The 18499-nt window shown below is 39.4% G+C and overlaps 1 protein-coding gene across 3 annotated transcripts in view; it reads right to left on the bottom strand.

Annotated features, from left to right (window-relative positions):
- The window catches only part of LOC149201225 (uncharacterized), a 324845-nt gene that overhangs the window by 19800 nt on the left and 286546 nt on the right, over window positions 1-18499 (bottom strand). For all 3 annotated transcript variants that reach the window (XM_089399692.1, XM_089399693.1, XM_089399694.1), the window contains one exon: window positions 17872-18055. In XM_089399692.1, coding sequence (XP_089255818.1) covers window positions 17872-18055 — 184 coding nt within the window. The remainder of the gene's footprint in view (window positions 1-17871; window positions 18056-18499) is intronic.

Genomic DNA, 18499 nt, shown 5'->3' with positions numbered 1-18499 from the left:
CTCATAAATCCTCCGAATGCAATAATATTGCGGACCTGCGGGACCATTACAATTCACCTTAAAGAAACATCGCATCCACCCATCGGAATTATCATATTGCAAAGTCTTAAAATATGTCACACCGTCGATTATGATAAGGGCATGGACCCCGGACCACCGATTGCGATAAACCCGACAGGCCACTGATTGTGATGGAGCTATGGACCCGACGAATTTATTAACAATTGTTTAATATTATATCGCATCAGCTCTGTCGGCAATAGGGAAATCGACTATGTCATGAGCATGCTTGTAAGAGACCTCCAAAATTTGCAATTGCGGTATTTTCACGAGTTGCGATTGTGGGATTTCAGATAATTGCGATTGTGATTAATAATGTGGCATGTGCGACCTCCATGTGGGTCTTGGATGAATATTAAAAAGGGTCCTCTCCGATATATTGTGTAGTAAGAGACCTCCGAAAAGTTGCGATTGCGATTAGCAGTGACGTGGCATATGGGGACCACCAGACTTCTATTATAATATGGGTATAGCCTCTCTTATAATGTGATTTCCGTAAAAAGGCTAAGTTATAATTGATTGAATATTAACAAAAGGCCCTCTGATATATTTTAATATACCACCTCATGCACAAGTCAGCCCCTCCACCAATGAACAAGTCATTTCGTTTATTGGAAAAACTCATATATATATACAAGTTGAAACGCTTCACTTGAGGTGTGTGATTCAAGCATCGATTACAGAGAGTAGAAGTAATGGTTCACAACTCGTGAACTTGAAGGAACAGAGGAAGCTAAAGATAGAGCGGGAAGGAAGAAAGCCAAAGGTCCAGCAGGAAAAAAGGAAGCTAAAGGACGATCAACTCTGTTGATTGGGTTAATCTTTGAAAGGCTCGAACTTGTGATGAATTAATCAAGTACAGAACGCAACCTGAAGAACCGTTATATGAAGGGAGGATTAGCCAACACCAGCACTGAAGCATTTGTGAACTTGTTTCTTGGAAGTTGAACATCGTGACGATAAGAACAGCGAGAAGTAGACACTCCTGAAACAGTTACCACAACAGTAAGAACAGATAGTTGAAAATAGAGAAGTGTCGTTGTGAAAACATTGAGGGCTTAGCACAGCTTATCAAAGATATCATGTTGAAAAGCATCAGCAGATCTTGGAGACATTGTTGGAGATCATGATGGCTAATTAAAATCATCATGAGGTAACTTCACACACTCTGTTTGGGCAATATGAAGAGTTGTGAAGACTCCTTCATATGAAGACAGGTTGTCATAATGTAGTAGTCAAGTTGTAGATTGACAGAATACAATGAAGAATATTTTGGGATCAATGTAATACAATCAAAAGCATTCCTTAACAAGATAGGGTCGGGACTCGGAGCCCTTGGGGTTGGTGCCTCAGAATTGGAAGGATTGGTGTCCTTGGAGTTGGTGCCCCTAAATCCAAGGTTGGTGTCCTTGGAGTTGGTGCTCCTAAATCCAAGGTTGATGCCTTAACAAGACAGGGTTGGTGCCCTAGAGGTTGGAGCCTCACAAAAGACCAAGTTGGTGCTTGAAAACGGGTTGGAGCCCTATATATATTGTACCTGAATTATTGTAAAGATTATATTAATAAAATCATTTATTCCTATTGTTAATTTTGTGTTCTAAATATAATTGATTTAACTGGTAAAAGTAACAATTGAAAAGAAATATTGATTCAGCCCCCTCTCAGTGTTTCCAACAAGTAGGACCTGCAATTTCAGAGCTATACAAACCAATCAACAAAAGAATGTGAAGTGATGATGACACCTCCAAGTGATGTGCCATGTGGTATATTTATATGTCTCCTAGGAGGACAAATTTCCATGCCTAGATCGACTTGAACTTTTGTCCACATGTTGGCTTCACATTAAAAATAATATTTTCCCTTGTGCAAATTAAATTCTTCCAATGGCTAGTAGGGTCTCCAAAGGATGAGTGTAGCAACAAAACCTAAAGTTGTGCTTTTAAAATGTAAAATACACAATCTATTTTAAGTAATATTTTTATTAATAAGATGAATGAACAAGCATGATTGAATGTTCCAATGAGGGCTCGCTTATATACTTAGGCAAGTGCCCCTTCATGAATGGTTATGTCCTTAGAGACATACCTCTTCATTAACTAACCATTAATTAACTATAATTATGATTATTATTTATTCATTTATATTTATTTTATTTTTATATAAATTATATTCATAACATTGCCCCTCTCTTCAAAAAGCTTTGTCCTCAAAGCTTAATCGCTAACAATTTCTTCCTTGCCCACGTCCTTTCAACATATTAAGTCATCGATAATACTATCTTGGAATTTTATTTTATCCATTTCACCTCGGATATATATATATCTATTAATTAATTAATCTATACCAAAGTAACTTTATAAAATTATTATAAAGTAACTTTGTAAGCTTATAAAGTAACTTTACGAACTTTTTTAAAGCAACTTTATCATCTAAAATTCTTTCTTTTAGTTATATTTATGAATAATAGTCACTATAACCATAGAAACATATGGTCGTGTCCCTGTCACAGATGTGTTCCGCCTACGATTTCGTCATGACCAATGCATTCATCATGGCTTGACTACTCCATATGGAATAATTTTGAGGCACGGTATGGTCGTGCATGTTGTTCTGAGATGTATCTAAATCACCACAAGCATCCAAAGCTTTTGTCGTGCCACTTATTGGCTATTGAAGTTCATTTTCTTCTGCAACTCATTCATACACATTTGATGGTTCTAAGCCTTTCAATTCTTCCACTATTTCATCCCTTTCCAGCTACTGGCTTGACTTCATCCTAAACAGTCTTTGAAGTATCATCAAGTGGGAATGCTTTCATCTTGGCAATTTCAGGACCAACTTCAAGGCTTGTTCCACTACTTTGGTGGAGTAAGCGTTTGGAGTGAAGTGGGATAATGTTGTTCTTATACCACTGTAGCGACAAAACTTAGAGATGTTTTTCCTTTAAAATATAAAATACACAATCTATTGTAAGTAATATTTTTATTAATAAGATGAATGAACAAGGATGATTGATTGTAACAATGAGGGCCCGCTTATATACTTAGGCAAGTGTCCCTTCATGAATGGTCATGTCCTTAAAGACATACCTCTTCATTGATTAATCATTAATTAACTATATTTATGATTATTATTTATTCAGTTATATTTATTTTATTTTTATATAGATTATATTCATAACAACGCAGAAGTCTTCCCAAGGGAGGGAATTTCTCCCTGAGATGTCGAATTTTAACATGTAGAGAGGTTTTATATTATTAATTCTTCAACAAATCAAGGATTACATATACTTCTTGCCTCTTACTAGAAAAGCTTCGACAATATTTTTTCTTCACTTCTACTGGCAAAATTGAACTGGAAATTCACAATTTCCTTTTGCAAACCAACTCGGCCCTCTCTATGCAACTCGCACACTTCCTCCAGCAATTTGCACTGGCTATTGGAAATGCGCACTTGCTCGCATTGCCTCCAAAAAATCACTTCAATAAATTTCCCTGCTTCTAGAAACTTCATAAATCCACTCACATTGTCTACAAGAAATAGATATAGCAACTGGCAACAAAATCGAGTTTCCGGCAACTCACCCTAGATAAACTTGCATTTCACACTAGTTGAATCAGCCTCCCTCTTGCAAAATAATTAGGCCTACTACCTTCTCTCGAAAAACCAGAATCTCTGTGAAGAATTTCTCTGAAGATTTTCTCCTATATTTCCCCTGTTGAAACCCCATTATTGGTGTCCTTCGTGCTATCACTACGACTTTGCTATCACTGCAAATTTGTCGCACAAATGTTTCCTCCAAATGCCCATCAATCTCCTCTTACGATCTCTCGTTGAGCAACCAACGGCCATGATCTAATCTCAATCGATGGCTAGGATCATCTTGACCCCGTCAAATGATTTTTGTAGAAATCATTAGAGAAATTGTCTCAACTAATCCTGATTAATTAACCACTTTTCCTAACTTAGACTTACAAAAATAATTAAACTGGTTAATTAATTCTAATTAAGACAATTTTCCTTAGAAACTTTTTATGGGTATTGGAGAAAATTAATCTATCTATGTTTCTAGCATCTCAGGGACCATCGAAGACTAAAACAATTGTCCAAGATACACAAACTAACACAATACATAAGATATCTGGCCCAAATCACGTTCCTTATTAGTCCATCAATAAGAAAACACAAGGGCTCTTGTACCAGGGATCATAGCCCTTAACCAACTTTGATACATGCCAATATACATTGTCAAATCTTTGACCAAAACCCTTGGGCTGACGCATAGTCCATCAGTTCCTCATCTACCCAAAATACGCATACAATCAATTGCCTATAAAAACACAACCAGTAGGATACTAAACTCACCTGGGTCGTTCCTTTTAGCCCATGGTACATTATAACTGACCAATTGTCCTCCAGTAACCTTTATTAGTCCTTAGGTTTGTTGGTTATGCCCTTTACCAGCCTCTGCCAGCTCCTTTGGTTGCCTCTGCCGACTCCTTTGGTTCATTGTTTTGCCAACACAAAGATCAACTCCTTGTTGTTGGAAATATTGAGAGGGGGTGAATCAGTGTTTCATTTAGAATTAGTTAATTATAAAATTTAAGAGCATGAACAATAGAACAATAATCGTCAACACATCACAAAAGCACTACACAATATTTTTAGGTGGAAACTTTTCCAGGAGAAAAACCATTTAACCATTTTGTAATAATTTATGTGTACAAAATTTTCTCAGCTCCAACTTCCTAGTACTCTAGAAAAGCATTCAATTTATCTGAAAGCTCCAACTCATGAAAGGATGCGCGTACACCCTAGTTTTACTAGCTACACCTGGAACGACACTCCAACGCCCCAAGTTTACAATCTTCAACAGAAAGGCTGCTCCTACACCCTGCAAGCTCCAAATTTCCCTAGCACCACTTGGCCTCCCTTGAGTATTTCCAAGCTCCAACCTCAAGGAGACTTCACTCTGTTGTCTTGCATCACCCAAACATCCTAAAAACAAAATAGAGAAATAAATTGTGGACTCTCGTACCTGGGACAATGACCCACTTACAAAGATATTCAATAAACCCCTTTATTGTTGATGTATGCCTCAAATATACAATCACTGCCTAACTACAAAACCGCCCCCTTGTATATTGTCAATTTTTGCTTCTCGATTTGCCATACTTTATACTGCTTTTTAATCATATCATACCTCAAGTTTGTTGATGTAGAGAGTGCCACTGTTGTGCTTGAAGATGCCCTTTGAGTGATCTCAAGTTTGTTGATGTCAAGTGTGCCACTAATTGCCAAGGATATGCCTGAATGCCTTCCTCTACCATTGAACTGACCATGTTAGTCTACTTTTTTTGTCCTTATATTATTGTAAATGTTCTGTCTCTTATTCCAACACTCTTATCCTCTATCCAATAATTGGTTCACTAGTAGACTTCTTCCTTTACCCACCATTCACAACAAGAACTTGTCACCCTGATGTTAAGTCCTTCCTTTGCCTAACAGAGTTACCTTTTAGCCCCTGATTAGCCCTCTTCTTCTTCTTGTCCTCTATTCTAGGCTTCAACCTACCCTAACAAAATCTTTGAGTTACTACAACAACCTTTATCCACATACTCTTTCAAACAAGCTACTATAGCACTATTGTCCATACTTCGACTCACCTTGAATTCAACTCATCCAGCCTTCATAAAGCCTTAAAGGAACTCGGCCTTACACACACAGCTTTCAAACTATTTTGTCTTGTTCCTAAGGCCTCACAGCCTACCTGGGCTTATCAATGAGCCACTTGGTCTTGCTCCTAAGGTTATAGTTACATGTGGCCCTGTAGCCTATGGCCTACAGCGCCTCCTAGCCCTCAGACCCTTTTGCGGCCAACACTCCTTACCTCAACTGCTGCTTTTCTTCGTTTCAGATCTTCCTTTCTTACTGAACAAACAAATAACTTTACTCAACCTTCCTTGGACAGATACGCTTCACAAGATATAGTCCTTGACACTTATTATTAGCCTCTTCTTTGCCTCTATATTTATACTTATCAAAGTGGTGTGAAACCCCAAGAGCCATGTCCCCTAGCCTTGTTGGTCGACTTGAGCCTACATGACTCAAAATTAATTAAACTCATCTAAATTCGTCTTCTTGATTAGAAACCAAGTGTAGTAAGATTAGGCTTGATTTCTCTTCTTGATAATTACTTGTGAATGTTAGATTTTCTTCTTTATTATTTTTTATGTCTTCCTCATCAAGCAATTATACAAATGATCAATCTTCCAGGAGAATAAAGAGACAAGAGACACCAAAATTAGGTTTCCAGCCAAGGAAAAACCCCAGAAGGGAAAAAACCCAACAATCCTTTTCTTATAGAATCAAATCAAAATGTGTTAAATTTAGGTATGTTCTATGCTTAGAGCAATTTATTTCGATTTTCACAGTTAGCTCAATAACTTTTCCTGACTAGCAATCACATCAGCATAATAGTAAATTGTGAATAGAACATAAACATAAATCGCCTAAGACAAGCCAAGACAAGGGGACACAAGATGTGGCGCTAGCTAGGGACAAACCCCAATGTGGGGAAACCCTTGATCAATTCTTCTTATATGTTCTTCAATAGTTCAGCTGAGAGAGAGAGAGATAGTACATATGCAATAAAAGTCAACAGTTTGACTTATCTAAATAAGAGCATAGATCATCTCTAAGAAGATGATACATGAGGTAGCTGAACTCAGTTGAAGACATGTTGCTTCCACTGATTCTCCAAGGTGACTCCATCACCATGCTGCACTTATCATTGTGTTGCTCCTTATCATCATGCTGCAATACCTCAGCATCTTGTCGCCGCAATACTTCATCATCCTGCTACTGCAATACATTCTTGTTGCTGCTATATGTGCATCATTACAATGTTGTCACGTTGTTGCACCATACTGCACCATGTTGCGTTCATCATGCTGCTACCTATCACATCATTATGCTACTGTACATACTGTGCACAGATCTACCCCAAGCCTATCCATGTTGTCTCTTGTTCGGAGGTGTTAAGGTCTGCTGCCTATCACAGTACAGATGTCATCTACAGCTCACTCCAAAACCCCTTGATTGCAGTCCAAACAATCTTGATTGGGCTTAGCCAAAACAACCCTACATACAGCTCCTTGATCCTAGAGACAGAAATGTTCAGGCATTGTTTGCACCCTCAAACAGCCCTCAAACTAATCCGCACTTCCACAACAACTTGGCCTCTGATCTAAGCTCTCCATGTTGTCCTGAAGCGACATTACCTTCTTGTCTCTTTTTGTTGCGGCTAGGGTATCCTATCATCATCTTTTTGGATGTGTCTACCTATGTATAGACTACGGCTAAGTCTCATTTTTGCTGCGTCTAAGGGTTGTCCTAAACCCTTCCAAAACAGCGTAGGATGACCCTCTAAAAAACTCCCTTCTTGTTGCGGCTAAGTAGCCTATGTTAACTGTTGTTAGGGCATCCTTTAGATAGTGAGTTAGGGTAGGCTAGGGCAGCGTATAGGAGCAGGTTAGGGCAGCCTGTATAGGCCTTAGTTCTCCCTACTTGGACTGCGGCTTCGCATCCTTTAGACAGCGTGTTGGGGAGCCTCTTTACGGTGGTTAAGGTATTCCTTTAGGCAGCGTATTAGGGCAGGTTTGGGCAACGCATATGAGCAGGGATCTCCTCTCTTGGACTGCAGCTAAACCACCCTCTTTAGGACTACGGCTAGGGCAATATTGAACCTCTTTATCACTACAGGCAAACTATGGCTAGGGCTCCTTGTTTAGTCTCCTTTCCTCATGCGTCTAGAGCTTCCTCCTCTTAGACTTCTATTCCACTAAAACCCAAAAACAAGTGTAGAGAAATCAAGAGTGAAGTGTGTGTTCAAATGACTATCAAGTCACCTCCTTTTATACTAAAACGTTGAGCACACGTGGGGGTTATTTGGTTGTTGGCCGACCTTGACGATTTGTCCCATAACACAAATAAATTCATATCTCCATGAATACTTATCAGAATCGGATGATCTTAAGATCAATCTTACACCTCTCGATGAGAGGAATCCAAGAAAAATATCTATTGCCCTAAATAAGATGACACACATGGAGTTTGGCCCTAGTCTCCAATTTAACACTCCCTCTCAACTAGGGAAAACTCCATCCACAGATTCCTTTGCCAGACTGTACTATCTTTTCCATTAGTGCCTTGCACTGCTATGCTTAGCTCTGCTCTGCTCTGTTCAACCATTAAGAAGAATAATTGATCGAGAATGTCTTGTACTATTCTCTACTAACCTGAAGTCAGTCCCATATGAAGAGAGTGTGTCATACCACTCTTACTAATCCCAGATCAATTCCAAACCAAAGTGAGGTATATCACTCTTACTGACCCGAAGTCAGTTTAATTAATCCCAGATCAATATCAATAGAGAGTGTCTCAAACCACTCATACTGACCCGAAGTCAGTTTCATTGATCCCAGATCAATATCAAAAGAGAGTGTCTCAAACCACTCATATTGATCCCAGATCAGTTCCAAGAGAGAGAGTTATATCACTCTTACTGACCCAAAGTTAGTTCCAATTGATCCCAGATCAATGTTGGTCATCCTAGCACAGGGAGTACGATAGAAACACGATGCATCCATCGGTGCTACTATGGTCCCCATCCTAATTTCCCTACTGATTGGCCAAATGAGAGGTACTTCCCATGAGTCCCAGACTGCATGGGCAGGATGCCTCTATAGGAGAACCACTCATCCTTCCCACAAATCACCACGAGGTATCATAGGGGAAGGCTGAACAATTCACCCTATACACAGCGCACCACTAGGGGAGGGTGAGTTGCCCTATCGTCGCTTGTTGCTCCAAGAAGTACACCAAGGCCCCCAGAGCTCCCAAAGCTTAATGCATGCATCATACAGGACCCTCATAAGAGGCTCTCTCAACGACTCCAAGTCGTTCTCCGAAAGTCACAAATTTGACCTTTCCCCGGGTCTTCGACAGAACGTCTACGACCTGCACATCAGTCCCAATGCGATGGAGCCTTCTTGCTCATTGATGTACCATATCCCAGATAAAGTGGTACATGATGTCTATATGTTTGGAGTGGTCATACACACTGGATTCCTCAATATTTAAATCCCCCTCTGGCTGTCACAGAAGATCACGGTGGTATCCATCATGTGTCAAACAAATCACTGAAGAGCTTCCTCAACCAGGCAGCTTCACACAAGGTCATACTCGTAGCTATGTATTTGGTCTCAGCAGTGCTTAAAGCATCCAACTTCTGCTTCCTGTTCATCCAAGATATTGAAGCGGAACCCCAAGAGAACCAGCAATCAGAAGTGCTCTTGCGATCCTCCACACTGCCTGCCCAGTCAGCATTCGAATGATCATGCAGCTTCACATTTCCGGCAGTGTATCTCAATTCATTGTGCCCCGAAGATATCTCAGAAGATTCATGGCACCAATCCAGTGAGGCTCAACCATATATGAGCTCAACATGCTAACTGCAAAACATATATCCGAACGGGAGTTCACCAAGAACATCAATGCTAGAATGAGTTTACGAAACTCAAAGACATTTCCCAAATCAGGTCTGGCATCCATACCACATAACTTCTTAAAGTTAAGATCCATCGAGGTAGTCACGGGCTTGCAATTCACCATTCCAAATCTGGAATCCAACTCCCTCTTACTTTTGCAAATGAAAGGGTCTGCACCTGTCAGAAAGAGGTCGTCGTCATATGTTGCCAATATGAGAGGTCTATCATCGATAACCTTCAAGAAATGGTTTGCATCAGCTTCACTCCTAGTGAATCTCAGCTTCATCAGACAGCTATCAATCCTCTCATATTAAGCTCGGGGTGTTTTGCTTCAAGCCATAGAGGGCTTTCTTCCACCTGCATACATGAGATTCACGATCATGAATCTCAAACCCCTCGGGTTGTTCCAAACTTGTGGACCTGATACATGAGGGGAATGGTCCCCTTGTAAGATTTTCCTTTGGTACATCTCGAAAATGTACCTTCATGCTCTTCTTGAATTCAGACTTCCCTATCACCATCTGACTCACATCAGATGGGGCCCCATAATAAGTAGACCTTCGGTGCTATAGACGCGATGTGTCAACTGACATCGTCCCCAATGGACTTCCTACAACTTGATAAAAATTGCCAACCCTAAATAAAAACATCTTTGAAAATTTCATTTTCAAACACGTACCCTTCCATCAATGAATGCCACTTTGAAACCTTTCACTTCCATTGCCGAAATGGACACCAGGTTCTTCTTGCGATCAGGTACATAAAAGAGATTCTTGTAAATGAATCAAGTTATCCTCATTCAATTGAGGGGTAACATTCCCTACACCCTTTCCAGGATAGGTGGCATTGACTCTAAGTATAATCCCACGATTGTTTCCATCTCTACCAAATTAGAGAGAGCACCCTTCTATCCAATGAAGTGTCTTGATGCACTACAATCAATAAGCCAAATTCCCAAAGAGTCTGGAGGAGAGGGCCAATATAAGATAATACTTCTTTATCTTACCAAAAACAACATTTGATTTTTCATACCCAGGGTTCTTTGCTTTCTTTGAAGAGTCGGCCATTTCCTTGATGACCTACACTACCTATCATTCCTTCGATCATTGAAGATGTCCCTGGAATGATTGTTATCATCATCAAGTGATGTGTCCCTATCATTTGGACACTCCTTCGCATAATGGCCGAACTCATTGCAAGCAAGGCACTCGAATAATATCCTTCCACCCTTAGATCCGGACTTCCCATTGAAGTGATCTTTACGTAGGCCATCAGAAGCTTCCGTTGTGCCACTCGAATAATATCCTCTGCTTCGACTTCACCCTTGGTGAGTTTGAAGAGGGACGAGGAACCCATTGAGCCTTTTGTCCTTTCCCAACTGCCTTCGATGATTGTTCTTTCACTCTTGCTTGGGCTTTGTCTTCACCTCACCTCTGATACCATGTTAATTTTAGGTATGTTCTATGCTTAGAGCAATTTATTTCAATTTTCACAGTTAGCTCAATATCTTTTCCCGATTAGCAATCACATCAGCATAATAGTAAATTGCAGATAGAACATAAACATAAATCGTAAAGACAAGCCAAGACAAGAGGACACAAGATGTGGCCCTAGCCAGGGACAAACCCCAATGTGGGGAAACCCTTGATCAATTCTTCTTATATGTTCTTCAATAGTTCAGCACAGAGAGGGAGAGAGAGAGAGAGAGATAGTACATATACAACAGAAGTCAACACTTTGACTTATCTAAATAAGAGCATAGATCATCTCTAAGAAGATGATGCATGAGGTAGTTGAACTCAGTTGAAGACATGGTACTTCAACTGATTCTTCAAGGTGACTCCATCACCATGTTGCACCTATCATTGTCCTGCTCCTCATCATCATGTTGCACCTCACTGTGTTGCACCATGCTGCACCCATCATCACTATGCTGCATCTCATCATGCTTCACTAATCATGACTGTACCCATCACTGTATTGCATCTCCTCTTGCTGCACTATGTTGAGCTCTTCATTGCACTATGTTGCACCCAAATGCATGCTGCAATACCTCAGCATCCTGCTGCTGCAATACCTCATCATCCTGTTGCTGCAATACATTCTTGTTGTTGCTATATGTCCATCATTACCATGTTCTCTCGTTGCTGCACCATACTGCACCATGTTGCCTTCATCATGCTGCCACCTATCACATCATTATGCTATTGTACATACTGTGCACAGATCTTCCCCAAGCCTATCCATGTTGTGTCTTGTTCTGAGGTGATAAGGCCTGCTGCCTATCACAGTACAACTGTCATCTACAGCTCCCCCCAAAACCCCTTGTTACAGTCCAAACAATCTTGATTGGGCTTGGCCTCAACAGCCCTACACACAGCTCCTTGATCCTAGAGACAGCACTATTCAGGACCTGTTTGCACCCTCAAACAGCCCTCAAACAGCCCTCAAACAAATCCGCACATCCACAGCAACTTGGCCTCTAATCTAAGCTCTCCATGTTGTCTTAAAGTGACATTACCTTGCTGTCTCTTCTTACTGTGACTAGGGCATCTTGTCATCATCTTTGTGGCTGCGTTTAGCTATGTATAGACTGCAGCTAAGTCTCCTTTTCGTTGCGTCTAAGGGTTGTCCTAAACCCTTCCAAAACAGCGTAGGATGACCCTCTAAACAGCTCCGTTCTTGCTGCAGCTAAGTAGCCTCTATTGACTGTTGTTAGGGCATCCTTTAGACAGCGATTTAGGGCAAGCTAGGGCAGTGTATAGGAGCAAGTTAGGGCAGTGTGTATAGGCCTTAGTTCTCCCTGCTTAGACTACGGGTTGCCATCCTTTAGACAGAGTGTATGGGAGCCTCTTTACTGCGGTTAAGGTATTCCTTTAGGCAGTGTATTAGGGCAAGTTTGGGCAGCGTATAGGAGCAGGGATCTCCTCTCTTGGACTGCGGCTAAACCACCCTCTTTAGGACTGTGGCTAGGGCAGTATTGAACCTCTTCATGACTGCGGCCAAACTGTGGCTAGGGCTCCTTGTTTAGTCTCCTTTCCTCCTACATCTAGAGCTTCCTCCTCTTAGACTTCTCTTCCACTAAAACCCAAAAACAAGTGTAGGGAAATCAAGATTGAAGTGTGTGTTCAAATGACTATCAAGTCACCTCCTTTTGTACTAAAAGGTTGAGCACATGTGGGGGTTATTTGGTTGCTAGCCGACCTTGACGATTTGTCTCATAACACAAATAAATTCATATCTCCATGAATACTTATCGGAATCGAATGATCTTTAGATCAATCCTACACCTCTCGATGAGAGGAGTCCAAGTAAAATATCAGCTTCCATAAATAAGATGTAACACATGGAATTTGGCCCTAGTTTCCAATTTTAACAAAAGGAGACATCCAAGACCAAGACAGAGACTGCCACTAAATGCGAAATCCATCCCTCCTGCAAGTCATCTCCAAGAGTCAAATTCAACGCAGGTCAAACCTACCATTTTGGTCAACTTCTTGAAACTTCGGGTCTGCAGTAGCACACAAAATTCCAACCTGTTCACAGAATTTTGTCCTCACACATGCAAGTTGTCCACATCAGAAATTCGATCCACAAAAAGGATATTATTCTTGTCTTTAACGTTATTTTTTCTCTTCTTTAACTTTTGCTCCTTATTATTCCTCACATGGTTCAGATGTATTTCCTGTTCTGTGATCAGATGATCTCCCAAATGAGTCGAACTGCCTCTTATATATAGTTGTCCAGGCGGGTCTAATGGGTGCCACTCTTGAGGGCCATGCCACCTTATTCCAAGGAGGGTTGACATGACATTTGGTGGACTAATGACTAAACATAAAAATCATTTTTCATTTTGTCATAAATGTCCAAACAGGATATGACTCAAATACATTTTTCTTTGACTCGTGATAAATTATTTTTGACTCTTTTGGACTCTATCAACATGAAGAACATGCTTTGACCAAAATAAAATAATCAAAATGATAAATACATTAATGATAAAATTACATTACACTATGAAGACCGACACTAGCTACAATTTCAACACTTCTTGGGTTTCAAGCCCACCACTTTGGGTCAAAACCCCCAAACTTGGGAATTTTGACAAACAAGCTCCCTTTTTGTGGGTTTTCTCCTCTCGGAAGTACCTTCTGAACTACACAATTTTCAATAGTTTTCCCTCCTGGCATCATTCACACAAATTAGTCTAGAACTTGGCCTCCAACTAGGACTTGGCCTCCGACAGGTCTATAACCTAGCCTCTGACCAAGACAACAACTCAGCCTCCAACAGGTCTATAACTCAGCCTTCAACATGGTTGAAACTTAGCTTCCAACAGGGCAGCAACTCGGCCTCCAATAGGGCTGAAAATAGACCTCCAAGGGACTAAAACTTGGCCTCCAAAATGGCTAAAACTCGGTCTCCAACACGGCTAAAACTCAGCCTTCAGATTAGTCTTGAATTCGGCCTCATCCACACCAGAATTTGGCTTCCTTCAAACTAGAACCAAAAAACTTCCCAAAATGTGTGCCAAAAACCCTTTTATAGCTCATGTAGGCCAGCGAATATATCCAACAAAAATTCCTCCAACTCAACTAGAACTTACCTTTACTTATTTTCCGTTTGGTTCATGACGTATGAACCTCAAACTTGCTCCTTCACTTCCTTAGAACAGAACCGGTTTACATGAGAAAGTAGCTAGAAATGCTCCTTCTCACACCCATTTAGAACGTATTTTGAGTCTAAACTAAGCCAACTTATCCTCTGGATAGGTTGACTTGTGCAACTGGAAGAATGTAAAATGAATATTAAAAAAATCATTTTTCCTCAACTGTGAGGAGTTAGAGGGAGTGCCATATACAGTTGGAAAGGTCTCAGAATAATTTTTCCAACCATATATATTATGCTCCCATTTGAGTTGGTTAAATGGAGTAAATACTAAAAATGCATCCAAATATAGGGTATCTAAATGGGGCATCAAGAATCCAACAATAATGTTTCTAGAAGTTGTGCCATATATCGATGGAAAGGTCTTGAAATATGATATTTGACTAAGTAACTTTCTCTTTCATTTGGACATCCTTTCACATCAATAACAACCATTTTCAATAGAAGAGGCACCATGTTGCTCACTTGACACCCATGGAGATGACATGTGGCACCCCCACATTTATTCTCGAGCCTTGAAGCTACTTTGATGCACGATTTAAGGTTTTCCACAAATGGATGATGACAATGATAGTTGGAGACATTTTTTGCTTTGACTTTTCCTTGATGGAGCATTTGGAACCTAGAAGGGACATGACATCATTACACTTTCAGCCCTACAACTTACATGTTTGGGTTTATTTTGGCAGATTATGTTGTAAAGTTAGTGGGTCGGCGTGCAACCCTAATAAACTTTTTGTCCACTAAAAAACCAAACGTGTATAAGGGCTTTTATTTAGAATTAAGTGAGGTAGACATTATATAAATAGAGATTCACCTCACACGTTGGTCATCACTTGTGGAGAACTCAGCCTCTTAGATACTTTAGCCTAGCCTAGCCTTTTGTACTTCACTACTTTATGGAGAAGTGATCGTTTATGGATATTTGGTCATTGGATTTAGTGCTTGTTGTGGAGACATCATTTTTGGGTAAAGAAGATTGTTTCTTGGATATATTGTAACTTCCTATTGAATATCTTTTATAATTATTGCATGTAATGTTGCTATGTTTTTTTTATGTTCAATGTCTAAAGGTTTATGTTTATATGAAATACTTTGATAATTATTGCATGCTTCAATTTGTATTCTTGAACTCACCTAGAAAACCTCCTAAAGATCTTTCTCTAGTGGACTTATCCATGTATAAAGTCATAGCTAGGGTTATCAAATGAAAGCCTAGGGTTTTCCCCTTTGCTCACTTCAAGGATTTGATATTTTCACGGTTAAATTCCCTTAAGATGCCATCACCCAAGTAGAAAGAAGGCATTGGCAGCCACATTGATGGTCAAAGATCATAAAACTTTACCTTTTTACCTCTCTCCTAGAATTTCTACCCTAAAAGGCAAGTCACAAGGGTTAAGGTCTGAGGTCGAATTCAACTAATGCAGGAGTCTTTAGTTGATTGGAGGTCATTCTACCTTGTCGAGCCTTAAAATATCAAAATCTAGAAATTTTCATGGTTGGAAGTCCCTCCCTAGGGATGACATCATCAACCCTAGGCAATTCTAGGGCTAGAAAGACCCTAATTCTTCACTAAGTCTTCAACTTAGGGTTAATCAGAAATGTGTGCCTCATGTTCTTGATTATATCATTAAAGTAAACATTTTCTCTCTCATGTACGCTAGTTGGGCTAATATTGAAGTATACATTGAAAACCCTAGGCTATAACTCCATGTTTATAGGTTGCTTCATAGGTACGCTACTCCTTATCTAATAGAGTTGAGTCTTGTTCTTAGCTCGAGTACCTTGGATAAGCTTATTGAAGTGTCACCTTTGAAACTTACACCTATAGTATCCTTTAGGTGACCTAAACTAGAAATCCTCCTAGCTGATGAAATTCCACTAAAGAGTAGTGCAGTGATGTGTGGTTTAACGGTAAGTCAAACGGGCGAAGCTCGGGAGACCAAAGTTCAAATCTCATGGAGTACAGTGACCTGCTGTGGTGGCGGCTAGAGGGGCGGACCCCCCCTGATCGCTGGGTCTGCTCTTGCTAAAATCATAGGATCTTAGCATACCCGACTTGCAGGTGGTTGGTTATGCTCTTGGTGTTATAGTGGCAGCAATGAGGTTTGATCCTAGGTCTCCCGTGGATTAAACTTGATAGTTACCGATTCACCATGTGGTTAAAAAAAAAAGAAATTCCACTAAAGAGTAGGAGGTGGATTGTTGAGATGACAATGGCATCCACCTCATTCTTGTGTCTTAGTCTAGATTTTTCCTTGTGAGGCATCTCACAAGACCCACTAGATTTTGAGGCAACAAGGACCATCAAAATGTTGCATCTCAACTTGTTCTTGGTTTACCTCTCTCTCTAGTACACACAATTGTTTAATTCTCTCTCTAGTTCATGCATGCTTGGTTATTTCTATCACTACTAGACTTATACCTCAGTTTAGTTTCTCTCCATAGGGTTATATTGCCTTACGACTGGTTTACTATATCTATTGCAGAATTAGCATTTTGTTGGCTGGTTTACTTGGTCTCCTCTATCTTATGAATCTCAACCAGCTCACCTTACAAGTCCCTGCTTTGACTCATCCATGTCCTTCTCCAATTCATTATGCCCCTTGTTGTTCTAAACCATGTGATTTAGAAATGATAAGAAGACAATAATTACAGTCCATTTCAAAGAGGGAACCTCACTTTATAATGATTACAACATATAAGACGAAATTTTATGATCCTAAGACTAGGTCTTCTTAGTAAATATATAGAAGACAAAAGATATAATTATAACGAAATGGTACAATGTAAGGTTCCAACCAATATAAAAATAAAACAATAGAAATGTAATAACTCAATATCTAGGGTTTAGTAAGAGGTTTTAAAGATAACATGGGGCTTATATATGACTTAACATTAACCCTCTCAAGAAGCATTTGCCTAAGAGGTTGCAACTTGGAGATCCTATAACCTTTTTCCACCCCTAATCCATCTTTGATCCTAACTGTACTTTCTTACAACCCAATACAAAGGGAAAGCATTTCCTCCAAGTGTGTTACCTTTATCTGATCACTTCTTAAAATTCCTCATAAGTAAACGTTATTTTTGTCTTGTCATCAAAACTATACGACTAATTATAGGCTTCACCATCATTATATCTTCTTACTACATATATGACATAACAATTTTCCACTATAATATGCAGCTATATACACCGATCAATCCCATTTTATCTCACTAAAAGATTCGTCACTGCCTGAAGATCTTGAAAAATGAAGGTTTGATATATGGGTTCAGCATGAAACAGCAAAGGTTGGGATATACATATTTATTTATTCTTCCCAAAAAACCCAATTTTCACCCTACTGTGAGTTTTGTACAAAAATGCTATGAGATGTGATTGCAAAATATCCATTACCAATCCCAAAATAAGGAATGGCATTCCCACCAAGCAAACAAACAGTTTCAGATATAAGTTTTATATAATCGTCTATGAAATTCAACTTTCATATGAAACACTCCTCAATTCCTAATCACTATAGCACTACATCAAATTTAGAGCTACAATTTGAAAGAAGAAGGCGGAAAAGGAAAGAAATATTAGACTCACCATAGCTTTACAAAGCATAACCAATGAAATATCACCAGATGTCTCGTCCAAAGGCTTCAAGGAAAGTAGTTTAAGGGGGCTCATTGACACTGGCCAATTTTGTGGAACTTTAATAAATGCTTTAATTCCCCCAAACACATGGACAATTATGACTTGATCTCTCTCTGAATACTGGAACGAATTCCTGTGAGAACAAATCACATTAAGAAAGCTATCATAACATTTATAAAGAGCACACCCATTCTTATAAATAGTAATGCATGTTGTCTTAGTGAGTGCAACTAGTTCTTACACTTCATATAAAATAATAACTCTGAGTTACTAAAATTCTTTACAATTTAATTTGCAAGCTTCAGTTTGATGCATTATAACCTAGGCTAAACCATTGTGAATCATCTTATTTCAAATTATTGTTCGTACATATAAATTAACAGTTTTGATCTTAACAATTGTATCGTCACATAGCTAAAATATGCCGTAGGCACTCTCTTAATCCAATATGTTATATAGGTTTTATTTAACAAGCCAATCAATGCTTAATCATCATTTGTGCACAATAATATAATCATTCTTATTATCACTTGATTTCCAATTCTATGTGAGACCAGCAACACATTAATTTCTTATT

This window comes from Pinus tabuliformis, chromosome 2_1 (assembly GCF_031772625.1).
Source record: "Pinus tabuliformis cultivar Carrire ecotype Pingquan chromosome 2_1, CPIR1, whole genome shotgun sequence".
NCBI lineage: Eukaryota > Viridiplantae > Streptophyta > Pinopsida > Pinales > Pinaceae > Pinus > Pinus tabuliformis.
The sequence above is the reverse complement of the archived record's forward strand: the minus strand, read 5'-3'. Positions and strand labels throughout refer to the sequence as shown.